At 50.3% G+C, this 21206-nt stretch overlaps 1 protein-coding gene across 1 annotated transcript in view; it reads left to right on the top strand.

The window, feature by feature from the left end:
* Positions 1 to 21206, top strand: part of CCDC78 (coiled-coil domain containing 78) — a 131044-nt gene that overhangs the window by 86605 nt on the left and 23233 nt on the right. The window contains exons 16-19 of the mRNA XM_029577285.1: positions 13954 to 14079; positions 15264 to 15475; positions 16862 to 17036; positions 18203 to 18246. Coding sequence (XP_029433145.1) covers positions 13954 to 14079; positions 15264 to 15475; positions 16862 to 17036; positions 18203 to 18246 — 557 coding nt within the window. The remainder of the gene's footprint in view (positions 1 to 13953; positions 14080 to 15263; positions 15476 to 16861; positions 17037 to 18202; positions 18247 to 21206) is intronic.

The following is a 21206-nucleotide window of genomic DNA, read 5'->3' as shown; positions in this document are numbered from 1 at the left end:
GCCCTTTGCTGCGGTTTGCTGGAGGAGGATTCCCCTCCTGTTTTGGCCCTCGTGGGGGAGGAGGTCTCAGCGGGGCTGCTGACACGGCAGATCCTGACCCCATGGAGAGGCAGGGGGACCCGGATGAGTTTTCCCCTGAGTTTATTTTACTCATGCACCAGGCCTTTATAGCCAGGAAGCAGGCAGTTCTTAAAAGGTCCGGTCAGCCACTTGGGTTCTCGGAGCCCACAGTTAAAAGATGCCGGCCAGAGGAACAGTTTTCTACCTTGATCGGGGATGATTCCCAGATACCACAAGACCCAACCCTGGCGTCAGGAGCAGCGGCAGCTTCCGGGTCGGTTCCGGACCCGGATCCCATCCCAGATCTGGGGGATATCGATCCAGCGGACACGGATGGCGATGATCTGCCATCAGCGGAGGGTGATGATCCCAGCATCATCCATCTCTTCAAGCGAGATGAGCTGAGGCCACTTATTCCCCAGGTGTTAGAGGTCCTGGGCCTTAAGGTTTCGCAAGAGGAATCTGATAATGAAGGGATTAATCCGGTCCTTGATGGCATTCGTGGGCCAACTACGTCTTTCCCGCTGCCTAAGAAGGTCCGCAAGCTGGTGACCCGTGAGTGGGATTCTTTGGACACGGGACTGAAGGTGGGCAGAGCTATGGCAAAGCTGTACCCTCTTTCGACGGATGTTCTGGATCTGCTGAAGATTCCAAAGTTGGACACAGCGATATCAGCAGTAACAAAGAAGACCACTATTCTGGTGGCAGGGGCTGCTGCCTTGAAGGACCTGCAGGACCGCAAGCTGGAGATTCAGTTGAAGCAAGTCTTTGAAGTGTCAGCCTTCAGTCTTCGGGCTGCGATGTGCGCTAGTCTGATGCAGAGGGCATGTCTGTGCTGGATTCAAGAGTTCAGTTCGGGGGCCGGCAGTGATGGTGCGCTACAGGGCGCCCGCTTGGAGGTGGGTATCGCTTATGTGGCAGATGCGCTTTACGATCTAGTGAGGACCTCGGCAAGCAGTATGGTTTCCGTGGTGGTGGCACGCCGACTTCTCTGGCTGCGAAATTGGTCAGCATATTTGTCCTCCAAATCTCAGCTTTGTAACCTCCTTTTCAAAGGTCAGCTTCTGTTCAGTAACAAAGAAGACCACCGGAATAGTAGTCTTCTTTGTTACTGCCGATACCGCTGCATCCAACTTTGGAATCTTCAGCAGATCCAGAACATCCGTCAAAAGAGGGTACAGCTTTGCCAGTAGGCGAAGCTGCTCGCTGAGTCCAAAGGCAACAAATTATCAGAAGATAGCAGATCTACCAAGAAAGTTTTTCCTATTAGGACTCGGTTTCGGGATTCTCGCCGTTTTTGATCCAGCAGATATTCCACCCCGTCCACGCCTAAGCAGACTCCAGGACGCCAACAGTCCTTTCGTGGTGGCCACCGAGCCGGTAAGGACTCTGGACATCTTGGGGCAGGAAGCAGTAAGCCCTCCCAATGAAGCCACGAGTACGCATTCCGTCATCGAAGCTGTCGGAGGCAGATTATCCAAGTTTTACATGGAATGGGCAAAGATTACCTCGGACCGTTGGGTTTTGGAGGTGATCAGAGACGGCTATGCTCTAGAATTCTCTCGTCCCATTCGGGAGGTGTTTGTGGAGTCTCACGTGGCCTCACTCAGCAATCAAGAGGCGGTGCGGAACACCTTGCATCTGCATCGTCTGATCGAACTAGAGGCCATTATCCCAGTGCCAGTGGCAGAACAGGGACGAGGCCAGTACTCGGTGTACTTTGTGGTCCCCAAGAAAGAGGGCACCTTTCGTCCCATCCTCGATCTGCAGAAGGTGAACCATTGTCTTCGAGTTTCACGTTTCCGGATGGAAACCCTACGGACAGTACTAGTGGCGGTTCGAAAAGCAGAGTTTCTGGCGTCTCTGGATCTCACGGAGGTGTATCTTCATATTCCGATCCAGCCCAACCACAGCGGTTTCTGCGCTTCAAGGTGTTGGGACAACACTTCCAGTTTAGTTTCGAGCTCTTCCCTTCGGTCTCGCAACGGCTCCTCGAACATTCACCAAGGTCATGGTGGTGGTGGCAGCTTTTCTTCGCAAACATGGAACCTTAGTCCATCCATATCTGGTCGACTGGTTGATTCATGCGAAGTCCCGGGAGGAATGCAAGAGAGCCATTCAGAGGGTGCGGCTCACGTTGCAGTCACTCGGCTGGATAATCAACATGCAGAAAAGCCACCTGGAACCCAGCCAACAACTGGTTTATTTGGGAGCGCTGTTCGATACCTCTCGAGGCAAGGTGTTCCTGGCGGCTGACAGGGGGGCGAAGTTGCAAGATCAGATCCGCGCCCTTCTTCGGCGAAAGACTCCCACGGTCTGGCACCATTTACAAGTCCTAGGATCCATGGCTTTCGCCTTGGATTTAATTCCCTGGGCGTTCGCTCATTTACGACCCTTACAGCGTGCACTTTTGTCGCGTTGGCGTCCGGTGTCGGAGCAGTTCCACCTAACCATGCCGCTGTTACCAGAGTCCAGAGCCAGTCTGTCCTGGTGGCTGTCGGCCAGCAATCTGAATCGAGGAGTGGATCTAGACCCTCCAGATTGGGTGATCATCTCCACGGATACCAGTCTGTCCGGTTGGGGAGCGGTGTGTGCAGACAAATCCGCCCAGGGGCTCTGGTCCCCGACGGAGAGAACCTGGTCCATCAATCGTCTCGAGACGAGAGAGGTTTGGCTAGCTCAAGAAAGCCGTTTGGACTTCTCGGGTTCTGTCCCCTTCATGGGCTGGGATCACTTCCGAGAGGAACCTATACCCCTGTCCCCCTCCAAGGGTGCTGGGGCTGACTGAGAGACCTTACCTCCATGCTTCTTAGCCATTTTCCGGGCCTTATATGCTCCCAAATAAACCAGATGTTGGGTGGGTTCCAGGTGGCTTTTCTGCCACCTGGAACCCACCCAACTGTCCATTCTGTCCCACCTGCAACTGCAACGTGGGACAGAATGGTACGAGTGTTCTCCGACAATGCGACGATGGTGGCTTACGTCAACCGGCAAGGTGGGACAAGGAGTCCCGCCATAGCGCTCAAAGCGCGACTGCTGTTCGCCTGGGTGGAGTGTCATCTTCAAGGAATAGCGGCATCACATGTCGCGGGGTAGAGAACGTGCAGGCGGACTTCCTCAGCAGGCAGCAGCTCGATCCCGGGGAGTGGGAATTGTCCCCCGAAGCGTGGAACCGCATCTGCGCCAGATGGGGTGTTCCTCAGTTAGATCTGATGGCCACTCGGGACAACGCAACGACGGAACGCTTTTTCAGCCTTCGTCGAGAGCAGGGGTTGGTGGATCTTGATGCCCTGGTGTGTCCTTGGCCCCGGGGAATTCTGCTTTATGCCTTTCCCCCCTGGCCGCTCATCTGTCGCCTTCTCCGTCGCATAGAACGGCATCTCGGCGAAGTGATTCTCGTGGCTCCGGAGTGGCCGCAGCGCCCTTGGTTCGCGGACTTAGTTCGCCTAGCTGTCAAGGGTCCCTTGTCTCGGCCTTTCACGTCAAGCAGACAGTGGAGCTTCCAGGATTTCCGCAGGGAACGCGGCTTTCCCCTCAGGAGAAGGAACTGCATCTTTTGGACGTTCAACATGCCTTATTGCGCTATCTCGAGGTTACTAATGATTTTCGGTATTCCGATCATTTGTTCCTTCTCTTCAGTGGTCCAAAAAAGGGAGACAAAGCATCAAAGGCAACTATAGCCCAAGGGAGTCAAGTACCTTTGGGTCTCAGAGCTCATTCCACCCGGGCCCAGGGTACTTCCTGGGCTGAGTGTCAGCTTCTCTCGCCTCAGGAAATCTGCAGGGCGGTGGTGTGGTCTTCCCTGCACACTTTCACTAAGCATTATCGCCTCAACGTTAATGCGGCGGGGGAGCCCTCCTTTTGTACGAGTGTTCTGCGTGTGGGTCTTTCGGGTTCTCGCCCAGTTTAGGGTGGCTTGGGTACATCCCACTTCTCTGGACTGATCTGGGTATGTTCAGGAAATGAAAATTGGTTCTTACCTGCTAACCATCGTTCCTGTAATACCACAGATCAGTCCAGAGGCCCACCCCTTGGTTCAGATTCCGAAAGACTGGCTGGTTATGCAGTTACGATTGCTATATTGTTCTTAAAGCTCCTTTTTGCAGAGATTCTCGCTGGAGCAATTTCATGCATGTTTATTCGGTTTCAGTTATTTTAAGCGAAGGGGTTGTAGTTTCGTTTGGTTCAACCCACTTCAGCCTTTCTTCGTTTATTAAGGACTTACGTACAGTCCAATATTGAGGGACTGCAGGTGGCACTCTCGTATATATGGCAGTGCCCAAAGTTTTGCTCTCTGACTCCACCTGCTGGTAGGGATACACAACCCACTTCTCTGGACTGATCTGTGGTATTACAGGAACAAAAATTAGCAGGTAAGAACCAATTTCATATCTCTTCCCTGCGACATACACACGTAAATACTTTTACTGTGTCTCCCGGCTCAGCGTCCTCTTCAGTCCCCCCCCCCCCCCTGAGATTTTCTCTTCAGCCTTATCAGCCGTTTTGTTTTCAGAGCTCTTGGGCTATTTTTAGTTATTTCAGTATGCTGCGTGGTGCGGCCTGCACAGCCTGCGGCAGCATGCGCACGCAGCTCTCTCGAGCCAGTTTATGTTCCAACTGTCTTCCTGGCAGGGAGGGCACATTGGGGAGGGCGGCGGCTGATTCCTCCCACGGTGGTGATCCCAGAGGGCGCAGAGAGCCTGAGAGGCTCATCAGTTGTCGGCAGTCCTCCGACCTGGGGGAACGGAAGCCTTATTAAAAACAGTCAGGGAGCAGGAGCAGGCAGCTTTGAGGAGAGGAAATTCTCCTCCGCCGCTTTCCCCGCAGCCTGTGGCCTCCGGGGGGGGGGCAATTTGCAGGCGGATCGGGAGCACACATTGGAGGAGGACCAGGACAGTGCCTCTAGCAGTTCTTCTTCATCATTCTCCTCCAAATTTAATTTAAGGCTCCTTAAGGCATAAAAGGCCCGGAAAATGGCTAAGAAGCACGGAGGTAAGGTCTCTCAGTCAGCCCTAGCACTCTTGGAGGGGGACAGGGGTACAGGTTCCTCTCGGAAGTGATCCCAGCCCACAAAGGGGACAGAACCCATGAAGTCCAAACGGCCTCTGTGTTCTCTGCTGGGCCCTGAAGACTTTTCATCTTCAGACATGTCAGATGTGGACGACACATCCGCAGGACCCTACCGGTCCGGATACGGATCCGGATGGTGAGCTGCAGTCTCCCAAACAGGCGGGCGCACCAGTGGTAGAGGGAGATGATCCAAAAGTGGTGCGCTTATTCCAGAAGGATGAGTTGGGCCCTCTCATCCCAACAATTCTGGAAGAGTTGGGGATTGATATACCCCAGGAAGATACGTGAATGGGAGCTGTGGACCCGGTAATGGTAGGACTCAGGAGTCCAGCGCGTTCCTTTCCATTCCATTTGTCGGTTATGGACCTATTGTTCCAGGAATGGGACACTCCGGACTTGGGCTTGAAGGTCGGTCGGGCCATGGACAAATTGTATCCGTTGCCAGAGGACGCGTTGGACCTGCTCAAGGTGCCGAAAGTGGATGCAGTGGTTTCCGCGGTTATGAAGACCACCATCCTGGTGACAGGAGCCACGGCCCTTAAGGATCTTCAAGATCGCAAATTAGAGCTACAGCTTAAGAAGATTTTTGAAGTCTCTGCTCTTGGAGTTCGCGCCGCCATGTGCAGCAGTTTTGCACTGAGTCAGCCTCCGCTGGGTGCAACACTTACAGTCGGTGGCATCCCTTTCTGAGGCCGATGCAGTTCAGGCTCGTCGCCTAGAGGCTGCAGTAGCTTACAGTGCAGATGTTCTCTGTGACTTGCTGCGTACTTCGGGCAGAACCATGGTTTTGGCTGTCTCCGCCCGCAGGCTCCTCTGGCTTAGGAATTGGTTTGCAGATGTTTCTTCGAAGATTCAGCTGGGTTCATTGCCCTTCAAGTAAAGGCTGCTCTTCGGTCAGCAGTTGGAGGACTTGATCAAGTCTCTGGGAGAGAATAAAGTCCATAAACTGCCAGAGGACAGGCCCAGGACAAGGGCATCCTTTCCTCAGAGGTCGAAATTCCGTGGGAATCACTGTTTTCGTTCTTCACGCTCCTCAGGATCCTCGTCGCGCCAAGGTCCCGGCCGTCAGCAGTCCTGGAACCAGTCCTTTTGGGGCCGACGTCCCACCAGAGATGGAGGTACCCCTCAATCTCGTGGGGGCGTCAAGTCTGCACAATGAAGTGAGGCTGGTTCACTCCTCCGTTCCACAGATAGGAGGAAGGCTGTCCCTTTTTCTGGAGGAGTGGACCAAATTGACCTCAGATCAATGGGTCCTAAATATAATAGAACATGGCTACGCTTTAGATTTTGCTCAGCCGATCCACAACCGCTACATGGTTACCCTGTGTTCTTACCATCAAAAGTGTCAGGCGGTGCAAGACACCCTACAGCGATTACAGGACCTGAGTGCCATAGTTCTGGTTCCCGCAGGAGAACTCAGGCAGGGGCATTACTCCATCTATTTTTTAGTACCCAAAAAGGAGGGCACCTTCCGTCCCATCCTCGACTTAAAGAGGGTCAATTGGACTCTAAAGGTTCCTCATTTTGTATGGAAACTCTTCGCTCGGTGATAGCGTCCGTGCATAAGGGGGAATTCTTGGTATCCCTCCACCTGACAGAAGCTTAGTTACACATACCCATTCACCCAGACCATCAGAAGTATCTGCAGTTCGTGATTCTCGGTCATCATTTTCAGTTTTGCGCTCTGCCATTTGGTCTTGCGACGGCACCCAGAATGTTCACCAAGGTGATGGAGGTAGTAGCAGCGGCCCTACAAAAGGAGGGGATACTAGTACACCCATACCTGGACGATTGGCTGATTCAGGCCAAATCGGAACACCTTTGCAGGGCAGCGGTCCAAAGGGTGTTACAGATGCTGAGCTCGTTGGGTTGGGTGGTCAACCCAGACAAGAGTCACCTGATTCCATCCCAATCCTTGGAGTTCCTGGGAGCCCGGTTCGACACAATCTTGGGGAAGGTTTTTCTTACCAAAGAGCGGCTGTCCAAGCTTCTCACTCAGGTGGAGTCCTTGCCGTCCATGCCTCGTCCCAGGGTGTGGGATTACTTACAAGTCCTGGGTTCAATGGCTTCCACCCTTGACCTGGTACCGTGGGCCTTTGCGCATATGCATCCTCTTCAGACAGCTTTGCTTTCCCAATGGAATCCACTCTCTGAGCAATTTCACCTCCTCTTACCACTGATGGACTCAACACGTTCCAGTCTTCTTTGGTGGCTTTGTCAGGACAATTTGCACCAGGGTATGGATTTGGAAATTCCCTCCTGGATAGTGGTAACCACCAATGCCAGCCTCTCCGGTTGGGGAGCAGTTTGTCGCGAGTCGGCAGTGCAAGGCCAATGGACAAGAACGGAATCCTCCTGGTCGATCAATCGGCTGGAAACCAGGGCAGTTTGGTTGGCGCTACAGGCCCTCCTTCCATTAGTGGAGGGACGATCAGTGAGGATACTCTCCGACAATGCGACGACGGTGGCTTACATCAATCGCCAGGGGGGAACCAAGAGTCATCCAATGGCAACAGAAGCTCAGCTTCTAATCAACTGGGCGGAGCAACACCTCGACAAGATTGCCGCCTCTCACATTGCAGGGGTGGACAATGTGCAAGCCGATTTTCTCAGCCGTCACCAGTTGGACCCGGGGGAGAGGGAACTCTCCAAAGAGGCCTTTCGTCTTCTGTGCGAACGTTAGACTCGGCCCTCCATGGATCTCATGGCGACGTACAGCAATGCCAAGGCTCCTCGATTCTTCAGTCGGTGTCGGGAACAGGGAGCAGAGGGGGTGGATGCTCTGGTTCTTCCCTGGCCAATGGACGTTCTGTTGTACGTCTTTCCGCCATGGCTTTTGGTTGGAAAGGTTCTGCGCCGCATAGAAATGCATCGGGGCAAGGTGATACTCGTGGCTCCGGAATGGCCAAGGCGTCCGTGGTTTGCGGACCTTCTGAATCTAGCAGTGGACGGTCTGCTGAAGTTTCGGCCATCTCCGACTCTCCTGCAGCAGAGTCCCATTTGTTTCGGAGAGGTAGATTGCTTTTGTCTAGCGGCATGGCTTTTGAAAGGCAAAGATTAAGGGGTAAGGGTTACTCGAATGCAGTAGTGGCCACGCTTTTACATTCCCGTAAAACTTCTACTTTCATGGTGTACGTTAGAGTTTGGGGGGTGTTTCAATCCTGGTGTCTAGACCACGAGGTACAGCCATCTAGGGCTTCTGTTCTGGACGTTCTGGATTTTTTACAAGCAGGGTTAGCCAAGGGGTTGGCATTTAATTCCCTACGAGTTCAGGTGGCGGCACTTGGTTGCTTTCGGGGAAAGGTGCAGGGAGTTGCATTAGCCTCTCATCCGAATGTGGCTCATTTTTTGAGCGGAGCTAAACATCTGCGTCCCCTGGTCCGGAACCCCTGTCCCTCGTGAAAGCTCAATCTGGTTCTCCGAGCCCTTTGTAATGCTCCTTTTGAGCCGTTGAAACGAGTGACCCTGAAGGATCTGACTTTGAAGGTCGTTTTTCTGGTGGCTATTTCTTTGGTGCGGCGGGTTTCCGAAAATCAGGCCTTATCTTGCAGGGAGCCTTTCTTATGGATTTCAGAAGCAGGAGCTTCCTTAAGAACAGTTCCCTCCTTTCTCCCTAAGGTAGTGTCCTCCTTTCATTTGAATCAATCGGTGGAGCTCCCTTCCTTCGCAGGTCTGGATTCCTCATCTCCAGAGTCTAAGGATTTAATGAAGTTGGACGTAAAGAGGGTGTTGATGCGCTACTTGGAGGTGACTAACAGTTTCCGTCTCTCGGATCATCTGTTCGTCCTGTGGAGTGGACCCAGGAGGGGTCACAAAGCTTCAAGAGCCACTATCGCTCGCTGGCTAAAGGAAGCTATTGTGTCAGCATACCTTGTTCAAGGCCGTCCGATCCCGGTTGGTCTTAAAGCTCATTCTACTCGATCGCAAGCGGCCTCGTGGGCGGAATGTCAACAGGTGTCGCCGCAAGAAATTTGCAGGGCGACTACCAGGAAATCTACTCATACATTTGCCAGACATTATCGTCTGGATGTCCGGGCTCCAGAGCCCAGTTCCTTCAGGGCCAGAGTGCTCCAAGCAGGACTCTCTCAATCCCACCCTGGTTAGGGAAATTTTGGTGCATCCCAGGAGTCTGGACTGATCCGGGTACGTACAGGGAAAGCAAAATTGGTTCTTACCTGCTAATTTTCGTTCCTGTAGTACCATGGATCAGTCCAGAGTCCCACCCATGGGAAGTTAGAGAGTCCACTTGGCTCGAAGTCCATTATTGTTCTGCAAGTTTACTGAATGCCCCCCTTTTCAGGATAGCAGTATGGGCAAGTTTGCATTTGTTGAGTTACCAGTTTTTTGTTCCCTCTTCTCTTCGGGGGGAGGTTGTTTTTATGTGGAGGTTATGGTTTACTCTTTCTGCTTGGGTACAGTGTAATACTGACAGACTCTAGGTGGCACCTCAGGGGTATAGGATGGAGTCCGTTAAAACTTCTCTGTCTCCATCTGCTGGAGGGGAGGCAAAACCCAGGAGTCTGGACTGATCCGTGGTACTACAGGAACGAAAATTAGCAGGTAAGAACCAATTTTCCTATAAATTAAAATTCACTAAAACATAAAATGAAAAATAAAAATAAAATACAAGGTTGCAATAGTGGAAATATCAGATCTCTGCCAGAGTATGTACAAATCAAGGGAATTTCTGACCTCCTTGTTGCGATTCTGCCTGTTCAGGCAGCTTCTCACCTTTTTTCCCCTTTTCAGCTGCTTCCTCAGCGCAGCTGGAGCCGCGCTGCTACAACTCCTCTATTCCATCGCTGCCTGGAGGCCGCCTTGTCCCTCATGCGGCTGGAGCCGCGTTTCTGCATCTAAAGCAGCTCAGAGGCCGCCCACACTCCCTGCTCGCGGCTGGAGCCATGTTGCAACACCCTGTGCGGCCTGGAGACCGCTGACGCACTCTCTACGCGGCTGGTGCCGCGCTGCTACTTTCCATGCAGCCTGGAGGCTGCCAACCTGCTTCTCTCGCGGCAGGAGCCGCGCTGCTATTTCCTATGCGGCAAGGAAGCCGCCGACAGGCGTTCCTATGTGGCCCGGAGGCCACCGACCCTACCTGTCCCCTCCATGGGGAGAAGGCCTGCATCCCTGACCTCTCCTGCGGCATGAAGCCGCCTGTGTTCCATCCTGAGCAGCCTGAGTGCTGCCGCTCATCTCAAGACCGCCCGGAGGCCGCCATTGTCTCCCTTATGTGGCTGGAGCCGCGCAACAGTGTTTCCTGCAGCCCATAGACCGTCGACACTGCCGCTGCGGCAGGATGTCGTCCGGGTGCGCCCCTATGCGGCAGGAGGCCGCTAACAATACTTCTATGCAGCCCGGAGGCCGCCGACATACCTCGGGCCCTCCGTGAGGAGAGGGCCATCATCCCTGGTCTTTCCTGGCACTGGAGCCGCCCTCTGTTCACCTCCTGTGGCTTGGGAGGCTGCCTTCCAGCGTCAGGGCCTGCTCCTCCTCCTCAGCATCGCAGCAGGGCCGCTGTCCGTGGTCCTGCACTTCCTGCCTGCCTCCTAGGGGGCGAGGCCGCATCTTCCTTCCCTTCTTAAAGGGACAGTGAGGGAGTAGTCCATCAGTGATGTCATCGTGGGAGTCACCTTTCCTGCAGTATAAAAAGGTCTTGTCTTCATTCCTTCCTTGCCTTCGCAAGGAGCCAGTCCTCTTTAGGACTTCTCTGCAATCCAGCTTTTCAAGGCACTCCGTTCCATGTTTAGAATTCCATGTCTTCGTCTTCATCTTCATATGGTCTCCTGTCTTGCACCTGCGTCTTTGTCTCGTCAGTTCCAGTTGTTCTGATTTCTCCTTTGTTCATCTTCATTGATCTGCTGATGTCCTGCTCTTCAGATCTCCTGGACCTTCTCTTCATTCTCCGATGTCTTCGTCTCCAAATAACTTCATCCTGTTCTTCTCAACTCTGGATCCTCTCTGCTACGACAGCTTAAGCCTTCAGAGGGTTCCGTCTTTTATAGTACCGCTCCGAGTCTCTCATTGAGCTTTTAGCCTCAGGTCCTCCGAGTCTCGGATCCTGAACCATTTTTCCTACCATACCTTCAGAGTTCTCTTTCATCTGTTTCCATGTGGTTGGAATCTCACTAATTCTTGTTCCGTTGTTGTCTCCCATGCCTGGTCTTCATTGGCTGTGCATGGCACGCCTCGGTACAGGCCTCATCTGAGTCTTCTTTGGATTCTTCTATCAACCTGTGTGGGGAACTACTGCGTGGTCTGCGACCAGTCCTGTCTGGCTGTGTAGGACAAGCCGGCTGGCGTGGTCCGGGACCAGCCCTCATTGGCTGAGTAGGGCACGTGATGTGGCAGTACCTAGTCAGTATGGTGGCTTGTGACTCTGTCGGAGTCCTTCTCTTCTAGCAACTCTGAGTTCATCTCATTCCTTCTTCATCAACTCTATATATATTGATTCCTTATCTTCAATCGACCTGAATTTCGTCATTGTCTCCGTGAAGCCCTCACTTATTTTATGTCTTCATCCTTCGACCACTGTCCGCCCTGTCGCAGTTGCTGCTCTGTGCGGCAGGTCCAAAAGGGCTTGGAGTAATCGGAGGACCACTCAAGAGACCAACATTGCGTTGTTTGGGTCTTTCTCTACTGCGTACAGGTTCGGCTCTGGTCAGGACCATCAATTCTACATCTTCAGCCCATGCTGGGGCACCTCTCACCTGCCTCTGTGCTTGCCAGAGCTCCTCTGCAGCTGTGTCGGGGCCCAGGGGCACACAAAACCACCAGAGATGGGTCTGCTACCCGCGTATCCACAACGCTCCTTGGATCTGTCCAAGGCGTACCTCCATATTACCAACATTTTCTGCATTTCACGGAGTTGGAATGCCATTATCAAGTTCAGGCACTGCCTTTTGGACTGACCACCACTCCCAGAACTTTTTCCAAGGTTATGGTGATGGTGGCAGCAGAGTTGAGAAAGAATGGGATCCTGGTACACCCGTATTTGGATGACTGGCTGATTTGGGCCAAGTCTCTGGAAGAGAGCTGCCTGGTGACACGCAAGGTGATCTCCCTGTTGCAAGAGCTAGGTTGGGTGGTGAACCTAGCTAGGAGCAGTCTTCAGCCATCTCAGTCATTAGAGTATCTGGATATAAACAGGGTTCAGCACTTTCATTACTCTTCAAACACAAATTCCTGTCAAATACTGTACAATATTTACAATAGGTCATCATGCCTCGCCTGTAGGAGATCTCAGACTCCCAGCATCCAAGGCAACTTCAGAGACACTCTCCCAGTACTACTGAAGCTCCCTGAGTTCTCCTTAGGCTCTTTGTCCAGATCTTGGCTTCCATATACACTAATAACATTGAAGCTTTCCAACATGGGTGTGAAGGATTGTTTTGTTTTGTTTTTTTAATTTCATTGATTTGATTTTTCTTAGTGTCCACTATTTTCCAATAACATGCACTAAAACGTTTTCATGTAAACTATTGGTAGTGTACACTAAAAGCTGGCTGCTAGCCCTGCCCCATCACTCCTCCCCTCTCCCCTCTCCCCCCACCCCCACCCTAACCAATTAAAACTGCATGTTAAATAAAAAAGAAACCCTGGGCTTGCCCCTATCATCCTTGCATCTTACCCCATTGCCATGGAGTCCAAAGGGGGTCAGGAATGATCCTAGTTGATTCTGCCCCACCAGTTCCGTACTTCCAAATTATGCTTAGGCAAGTTTCTTCCTCTTCAGGTTCTCCTCAGGTATTATGTCCAGCACTTGGCCTCCTCATCACCAGATAAAAGTGCTACTGAACTTCTCTAGGTCTTCCTTAAGCATTCTGTCCAGATCTTGGCTTCTTTTTACAACAACCCTCTCTAGCCTTAGGGGAATTCTTTGTTGACATTTTGGTGTTTACCTCACCAGCAGCATTCACAAGATTCCGAAAACATCCTTACTAATATCCCTATATTCATGTCAGCTTCCTCATCTCTGACTCATGTCACAGAGAATCATTCTTTGCAGCACATGAAGTCACTGTACTCCTGTTGTCATGATTCTCCCTTGGGGTGTATGGTAATCCTATCAAGGAGTCAGCAGCAGCTCCTTTAATGCTAGCACGCTCACTGTACTGGCTTGGGATTCCCTCCTATCTCTGCCCCAAAGCTGGTGGACCCAGCCACATGGGGTCTCACTGCAGGCCTGTTTCTAGAGCACACTGTTACTTTGGATCAGATGTAGCATGGGTTTTCAGCCAGGCATTTCCCTGAGACCCACATCCTCTGGCCTAACCACCTGAACTCCTGACTAGAGACTGTGCTATCCATAACAGGAATACAAGAGGAACCCCAAACTATACACAAATGAGTTTCCTATACTGGATCCCAGTGCTACTCTAACTGCAAATTCTGATTTTGATTGTAAGCTGTTCCAATGCCTCTGTCTAGTTAAATTTATTGTAGTTTGCCGTGGGATCAACTTTGGGAGAAGGAGGAGTATCTGATCTCTTTAAATAAAATAAAAAGGTTTTCCCATTTTATGTGAATGGAAAAAAAATGCTTACCACAGTGAACCACAGGGCTACACAGGCATACCCTTTGCAAATTCACATCTGATACAGGGTCTTGAGGACTACATCTTAGAACCACTGATAGAAATGCATTTGCTTAGATTCTTGTCAGCCAGTTAGAGGGAGGAAGGCACAGCACATTTCTAATTACCTTTAAGATGTTCTATAGTCCTAATAGCAGTCAGTAAAGTAGCTTTTTCTAGTGAGACATAAGTTGGCTCCTGCCTAAGCCCTTATTTTTTTGACTGACATTTCCCTGCTGCTGTACCAATAGATACTGCTAACGTCCCAGAGTCAACTAAAAGAAGTAGAAGCAGAGAATTCACATCTGCAGCTGCAAGTGAAGGAGCTGAATGAGGAGTACCGATCACGGCTTGCCCGCTATATCCAGGACTTGGCAGTAAATATTCCTTATACTTGCTTTTTTTTTTTGGGTGGGTGGGTTTAGGGGGAGGAAGGTCCTGGCAGTTTCTTCCTGTTCCATCAGAACTGACATACTTTTAAAAAAAGTAAAAATATGCAACTCAGCCCCCATGAATACCTCCACTTAGTCCATGTCACCTTATGTGTGAACTGGTTGTATGCGCGTAACTTTACCAGCATATTGGGCAGGCAATTTTGTAAAAGGCCATGTCTGTGAATAAAGCATTTAAGAGGGTAATTTTAAAAGACATTTATGCGAGTAAAGCAATGCTTTACCTGCGGAAATGTCCTTTTATAAAATTGTCTGCCTGATATATGCATAAAATGGTTGCTTACCTGTAACTGATGTTTTCCTTGGACAGCAGGACAAATCAGTCACACATCTGGATAACATCATCCAACACCACTGAGAGCAGAAGTGCCAAAACTCTGAAGTATAGACTCTTGCTCTACTGTGAATGTGTAGTGTGCTGCACATACCCAGTGGCTGTGTGAGGTTTGAGTCATATATCATAGCTAATGAATGATAAGAAAACATAACTCCAAGAGGAGGAGGGAGGGTGTCACCAGGCAATAGTGGGAGGTGAAGGCATGTACAGAGCACCAGGTTGCTGATCTGCAGATGTTCTGTAGAGGCTGCCAGGACCCTTACAGAATGGGCTTTGATATGTCCCTGTAAGGATAGTCCTGCTTTGTTATAGGCAATGGATATGCTTTCAGATAGCAAACTTGCTATATTACATTTGGACACTGGTAACGCTGGTCTGTTTGGGTTAAAGGAGACTGATGCTGCTGTCACTGCAGCAGCGGAAGAAAGCACTTGTCCTCTCAAACCCCATGCGTATACTTTCTTCTGCTACTGCAGTAACAGCGATTGAATGATGCCCTTCTTTTCTGCCTCTGCCAATGGCCCTCAGTACAGGTTTTCAATCTCAACTAAAAGACCAAGAAGAGACTATCCTCAGTTCATAGTTCAGATCCTTAGATCTTAGCCAAAAAGAGGCAGACAGCGAAACTCCGGTTTATTCAATCTAAAGATAAACCAAAGTAGCAAGTATTCTCAAGCTACTGCAATCCATGCTTTCATATCTAATGTTCCTTTCCCCTATCTCTTCCCTGCCCTCCCCATTTCTTTCTCTTTTTGCTTCGGTATGTTTACAGGAATATGTAGACAGCACCTCAGATGCCAGCCATGGTGCCGGCAAAGTGCCTCTGGACCATGCCCACATGAAGCGCTTTGTGGACAGTATGCTAAAAGACATCCGAGTCTCCCACAAATCTCGGGAAGAACAGTTGGCAGGAGCAGCACGAGCTTACAAGAAACGCATGCAGAACCTGATCAAAAGGCATGAAAATCTGCTTATCAGTTACCGGTAAGGCTCATGAGCATTTTTTCAAAGAGCCATTTTCTGTGTGGAAATGCCTTTAAAATTGCTTGCCTTCAGTATGATTTCCAATTATCTGTTTTTACAGGATTATTCTGGGGGAGGTAGTGGTGGGTCATCATTTTGGAAGGATAAGAGTTGGAGCCTTTGTGCCTGAAAGTTAATTGGGGGATATGACAGAGTATTTAGACAAAGTCCCCAGAATACCTTAAGGAACCGGCTCCAGCTATTTGGGCCAGGTCCTACTTAAGGAACAGCCTGGTAAGAAATTATAATCCCAAGGAGTTTCCCTTCACAGGGAGATAAAAATACAGGTCCCAGAGGGAACATGGAGGCCCTAGGATGGAAACATAAACTAAGTTTAGGTTACGACAAGCTTGATTTGAGTACTGGAAAGTCTGCTAAGGTAAGCAGCCCTTTTGTGCTATTTTGTGTCAATAATAAAACTTGTGCAAGGAACCAGCCAGAGTCCTCTGGCCTGCTTTCCAAGCCTTGCCCATTCACACTATACCACGAGACGTGGGGAGGGAGGGCATCAGACTGAATGTTTTTTGCACTAATTACTACATGTCTATACATTGATTCCTGCTCATTGAAGCTAGGACTGAGGAATATACAAAGGTGCCAGTTCCCCAACAAAAAAAATGAAAGTTAACAAAAATATATTTATCAGAGGAAATCTTTTTATTGGATTAACATTTTTTAAGTTAGTTCAATAGAAAGGTATCACCTTATTATTATTATTTCGTTTGTTAACTTCTATTTTGTTTTTCTGGGGAATTGGCACCTTTGATTGCTGTTAGATCCCTCAGTCCTGATCTCTTCCAGTCAGAGCTGCTGTATAGAATCGGGAGTATTTTACAGCTCCACTGGCTTTGGGGAGCTCACAGATCCCACAGTCCTCTCTCTGCAGGAGTCACTGTACAGAGTTGGGAAATGGCCCCACTACTGTCTCCTCTTGCACCAGATACTTCAGGAATGCACGATTTGGTGCAAGCGGAACTGGTACTCGGGTCATTTGGCATATTAGGATCAAATTTGACTTATCTGGAGGAAGGACGTTAAAGAAAACTACCTCTCTAGCATTTAACTTTCAAAAGGGAGACTATGATGAAATGAGGACCAGAGGAAAAAACTAAAAGGTACAGCTGTGGTGTAAAAAGAAATATTTACTCCTGAAGCTCAGATTGAGTGTCATAGCTTTAGAGATTGATGTGGAAGCACTGCAAGGGAACTCATCTTTATTTTATCCAGGTCTTTCATACACATTTTACAGAAGCCCGTAGGGATCTGAGTGCTGTTTCTCTATCAGTGCAATTATATGTTGTATTTCAGGAGGAAGTAGCAGGGCATAACATAGACCTTTCTCCTTAGAATGCAGCGGGAGCAGATCCTGTCACTGGATGGGAATGAAATGGACCCTGGGCCCCCTGAGCACCATTTCACCATCACTGATGCCGAGTTGCAGACAAGTATGACCCAAGAGTTAAGCCGACTGCGGGAAGACAAAGCCCGGCTGGAATCACAGATCCAGGAACTGCAGGAAAAGGTAAATCCTCGCAAACATCACCTGATCTGCTCCAGAGTACCATTTAGTCCTAGTCTGCAAGTAAACTTCTAGAGATGGCAGTTATACCTGGAACCTCGCTACCTCTCTAAGACTGCATGAATTTCCTAATCTGATACATTTCTGCAAAGTGAACAGTTGTTGGAACAGGTATAAACAAAGATGGCATTCACTAGGTAATTTTTAATATGTTCTGATGCATATCAGGCCTATACTATAGTTGTTTAAAATAAGTCTTAAGCACATTATTTATATTTATTGGATCGCAAACAATCTCTTTAGAAGCAACTTGGATTTCAGCAATGGCCATTCTCCTGGTTTTTTAATGGAACTACCAGGCCAGCAATGTCTCAGCTTTGTCATCCTGATCAAATGGGTTGATTTTAAGGTTTTAGTCATAATAATCTGCTTGTTTTGCACACATCTTATCAAGATATTTAAGAAGCTCCTCTATAATTAGTTTGAGCCTCTATAAGCAGTCCAATTAGCAAAAGTTATAAATCATCTTATCCTCACTAGATCCAAATGACCCATATTGGCTATGTTGTCACATCATACACATTAGACTGTACGTTTTCTTGAGCAGGGAAACAACTACAGTACCTGAATTGTAACTCAGCTTGAACTCAGATTTGGAAAAGGCAAGTAATTAAATCTAAAATCTAGATTCAGTGCATGAACCAAGCAGATTCTATACCACGTAAAACAGTTTATGACACTGCCAAACATGACCAATCCCATGAGGTTCAGGGGAACTGCAGAAGTTGTGTAAAAAAGTTGAAATCCAGGGGGCACATTTCAAAATTGCCTCCCCTTGGGGAAAAGGGGGAGGGGGGGTGCTGGGGGCAAGGATGGGACAGGGCCAGAGCTGTCCTCACAAAGAACACATGTGCATACTTCTCAGCAGACAATTTGCACTTGTAAGCTTTGCAGGTACTTATCTATATCTGGTCCCTGCTGGGCAAGACATTTTCAAAGGGAAACTCTCTAGGAGTTTCCCTTTGAAAATGAGCTTGCAGACTTGTCGGTACAGGCTGAATGGGGGTGACTGAAAATTGAACTCTCCATGAGTTAGCAGTAAAATTGAACAAATGAAAAACTGAAATTTTTGCTCATTCAAGTTGTGCTTTTTCTTTCTTTCACTGTAGAAGAGACTAAGTGAATCTTCAGGCTGGGGGCTTTCTCCTCAGGAGTAAGTATATCGCACGCTGCAGAACTGGTTTGGATGGGGGAGGCTTACAGGTCTTACCTCTCAACTAATATAGCATGAAGAATTGTAATAAATTATCTGCGGGCTTGTGGAGGGCTGCAGTGTCTCAACAGACCAGGATAAAAATGGGAAAATTGTGGGGTTCTCCTCTCTTCATGAGTAGCCCTAGGTTCAGAGAGACAGAGGACAGAGCACAAGTGTTTTATGCAACATGCAGCAGTGTGACAGTGGCAGAAGAGTCTCACATAGTCAATCTTCAGTGGCAGAGTGGATTTTTTAATGACAAATCCTTAGTGAGCCCTGACTGAAGATCCTCAAAGTTTTGTTATTGATGCACCTATAAAAAGAAATAAGAAAGGCAGAATAGAGTAGAATCAAGTTTAATTTTTATCCCAGGACAAGCAGGATGCTAGTCCTCACATATGGGTGACATCATTGATGGAGCCCTGTACGGAAAACCTTTCTGTCAAAGTTTCTAGAAACTTTTGACTGGCCCTGTGAGGCCACTGAGCATGCCCAGCATGCCATGTTATTCTCTGCCACAGGGGTCTCTCTTCAGTCTTCGTTTTTCCGCGCTGCTGTAGGCATCGCGGAGCAGGAGCCTTTGTGAGTTTTCTCACAGTTTTTGTCTGATTTTCTCATTCATTTTCTCCCACACGGGATCTCTCAGGTTTCCACCGGCTGGTGAGTAATCGTTGTCTCGATTTTACTCTCTGAGTAAAGTTTTTTCCTCTCATGTTTTCTCCTCATTTCATCGACAGCTGTCGACATTAAAATGGCTACGGGATTTAAAAAATGTCCCATCTGTAATCGGACAATGTCCATTACAGACCCACACCTTGAGTGTGTGCTTTGTTTAGGGGAAAAACACGACGTAACAACCTGCCCTAAATGTGTAGAAATGACCGCGAAGGGAAGAAAGGCCCGCCAAGAAAAGATGGAGCATTTATTCTGCCATCTCCCTCTACATCGACTAAATCGTCTCCGGCCAGAGTCTCCAAACGCATAATTTTGAAAAAACCTCGTCCGGAAGGGTCGGGGGACCATCCATCGCCAATGTCATAGATAGCATCGACGAAGTCAGCGATCGAACACCGCTCAAAGCACCTTCATCGGCATCGACACCCATTGATACCAGAGGCGCTTCTCTCCCCAGAGGAATCAACCACGAAACGGCCAAGAATCCAGGAAACACCGGTACCTCTGACGCCAGGGCCTTCATCCCATGGAGATGCACCAATTGTCGAACCTCCACAGGGCTCTGTGGAAGGAACATCGACACCTCCACTGCCACCGCGTACAGCTGCTCTGCCTGCACCAGCTGTTACACAGGAATTGTCGGTTCCCTGTACGTACCAGGATCAGTCCAGACACCTGGGTTGTGACTCCGCACCAGCAGATGGAGACAGAGCAAGACTTGTCGGGCACCCTCACATATAGTAAGGCACCACCCACAGCTCGTCAGTCTTTCTCTGTCTCCAGCAGATGGGGCAGGTTCACCCACAGGCTCTGAGGATCCCTGGGTAGTTGTTTAGCTAGTCAGGGTTGTTGGATTTGGTTTAATTTGGTTTAATCGTTTGGATTATTAAAAAAAAAAAAAAAAAAGAGTTATAGAAAGGCTTCGCTTGTCCTGAAAGCCTCCCAGGGGGGTTGCGAGGTCCTGAGGGGACTACCCCTCCCTGGTCGAGGCCGCTGCTGAGGGTTGAGGACCCGGCCTGTCACTGGCAGCAGCGCCGGGGGTGACACCGGGGAGCCCGGTTCACTCACCCCCGCTGGACCGGACACTTCAGGACCAAGGTCAGCGGACAGGTAGAGAAAAAAAAAAAAAAAAGTGACTTTGTTTTCTTTCTTGCCGTTTTTCGCCGTCTGTGAGGTTGGCTTTGGTTTTGCAGTGGGAGCGTTCCGCGGCCGTTTTTGATTTTTCTCTGGCCTCTTGGCGGCTTCGGCGGTCCGGGCCGGTGCGGTGCTTGCCGAGGGGCGTTTCGGGCCGCGAGTGCGGCTCCGCGCGCGCGCGCAGGTGCCGCGCGGCGGGCTTTGTTTTTCTTGTTCTGTCGGGCGGTGAAGGGCCGTCCGGCGGTCGGGGGGTTCGCGCTCGACCGCGATCGCCGCCGCGCGCTGCTCCTGAAGGAGAAGGCAGGGCCGACCGGTCCCCGCTCAGCGCGGGAACGGCGGCCATTTTAGGGTCCGTAAGGGAAGCCACGCGGCGGGCGGTGGAAAATGGCGGCATGCCGCCGGCGTTGTCTCCCCAGCAGCGGGACCCCGGGGGGGATCCCCCGCAGGGGGGCTGCTCCTTCGGCGGTTCGGAGTCAGGAGGAGGCCTCCTCCGACTCTGAGGCCTCGTTTTCGTCGGCCCTCGCGGTGCCTTGAAGTAAATTAAAAAAAAAAAAAAAAAGAGATACATAAATAAATAGATTTATGCTCAAAACGGAAGGGATCGTCGGTCAAAGGGTCGGTCTGATCCCCAGAAGAAGCGAGCGGGGGAGGGTCCCCAGAGACCCGTGGACCCGCTTAGAGAGCGGCGCTCGAGCCGCGGGGGCCCCCGGGAGACCAACTTTGCATTGGCTTCATCCGGGGACGTAGACCCTGATTTAGGGGCCCCGCGGGACGACGGTGCGCATGCGGCCGCGGATACGATCCACGCGGGGCACAGTAAGGGCACCCCTGCGGTGGAGGGTGCCGACCCCAAGGTGGTGCGCTTGTTCCGGAAGGAGGAGCTCGCACCGCTTATTCCGGCTATTCTCCTGTAGGTGGGTGTGCATGCTCCACCCATGGAGCCTACAAAGGATTTACCACGATAGACCCGGTGCGGTTGGGCCTGACGGGACCCGCCCCGGAGTTGGGCTTCAAGGTTAATAAAGCTGTGGATAGCTGTACCCGTTGCCGGAGGACGCGCTGGATTCCCCGCGTCTTCCACGAGTGGACGCAGCGGTTTTCGGTGGTCA

This window comes from Rhinatrema bivittatum, chromosome 14 (assembly GCF_901001135.1).
Source record: "Rhinatrema bivittatum chromosome 14, aRhiBiv1.1, whole genome shotgun sequence".
Taxonomy (NCBI): Eukaryota; Metazoa; Chordata; class Amphibia; order Gymnophiona; family Rhinatrematidae; genus Rhinatrema; species Rhinatrema bivittatum.
The sequence above is the reverse complement of the archived record's forward strand: the minus strand, read 5'-3'. Positions and strand labels throughout refer to the sequence as shown.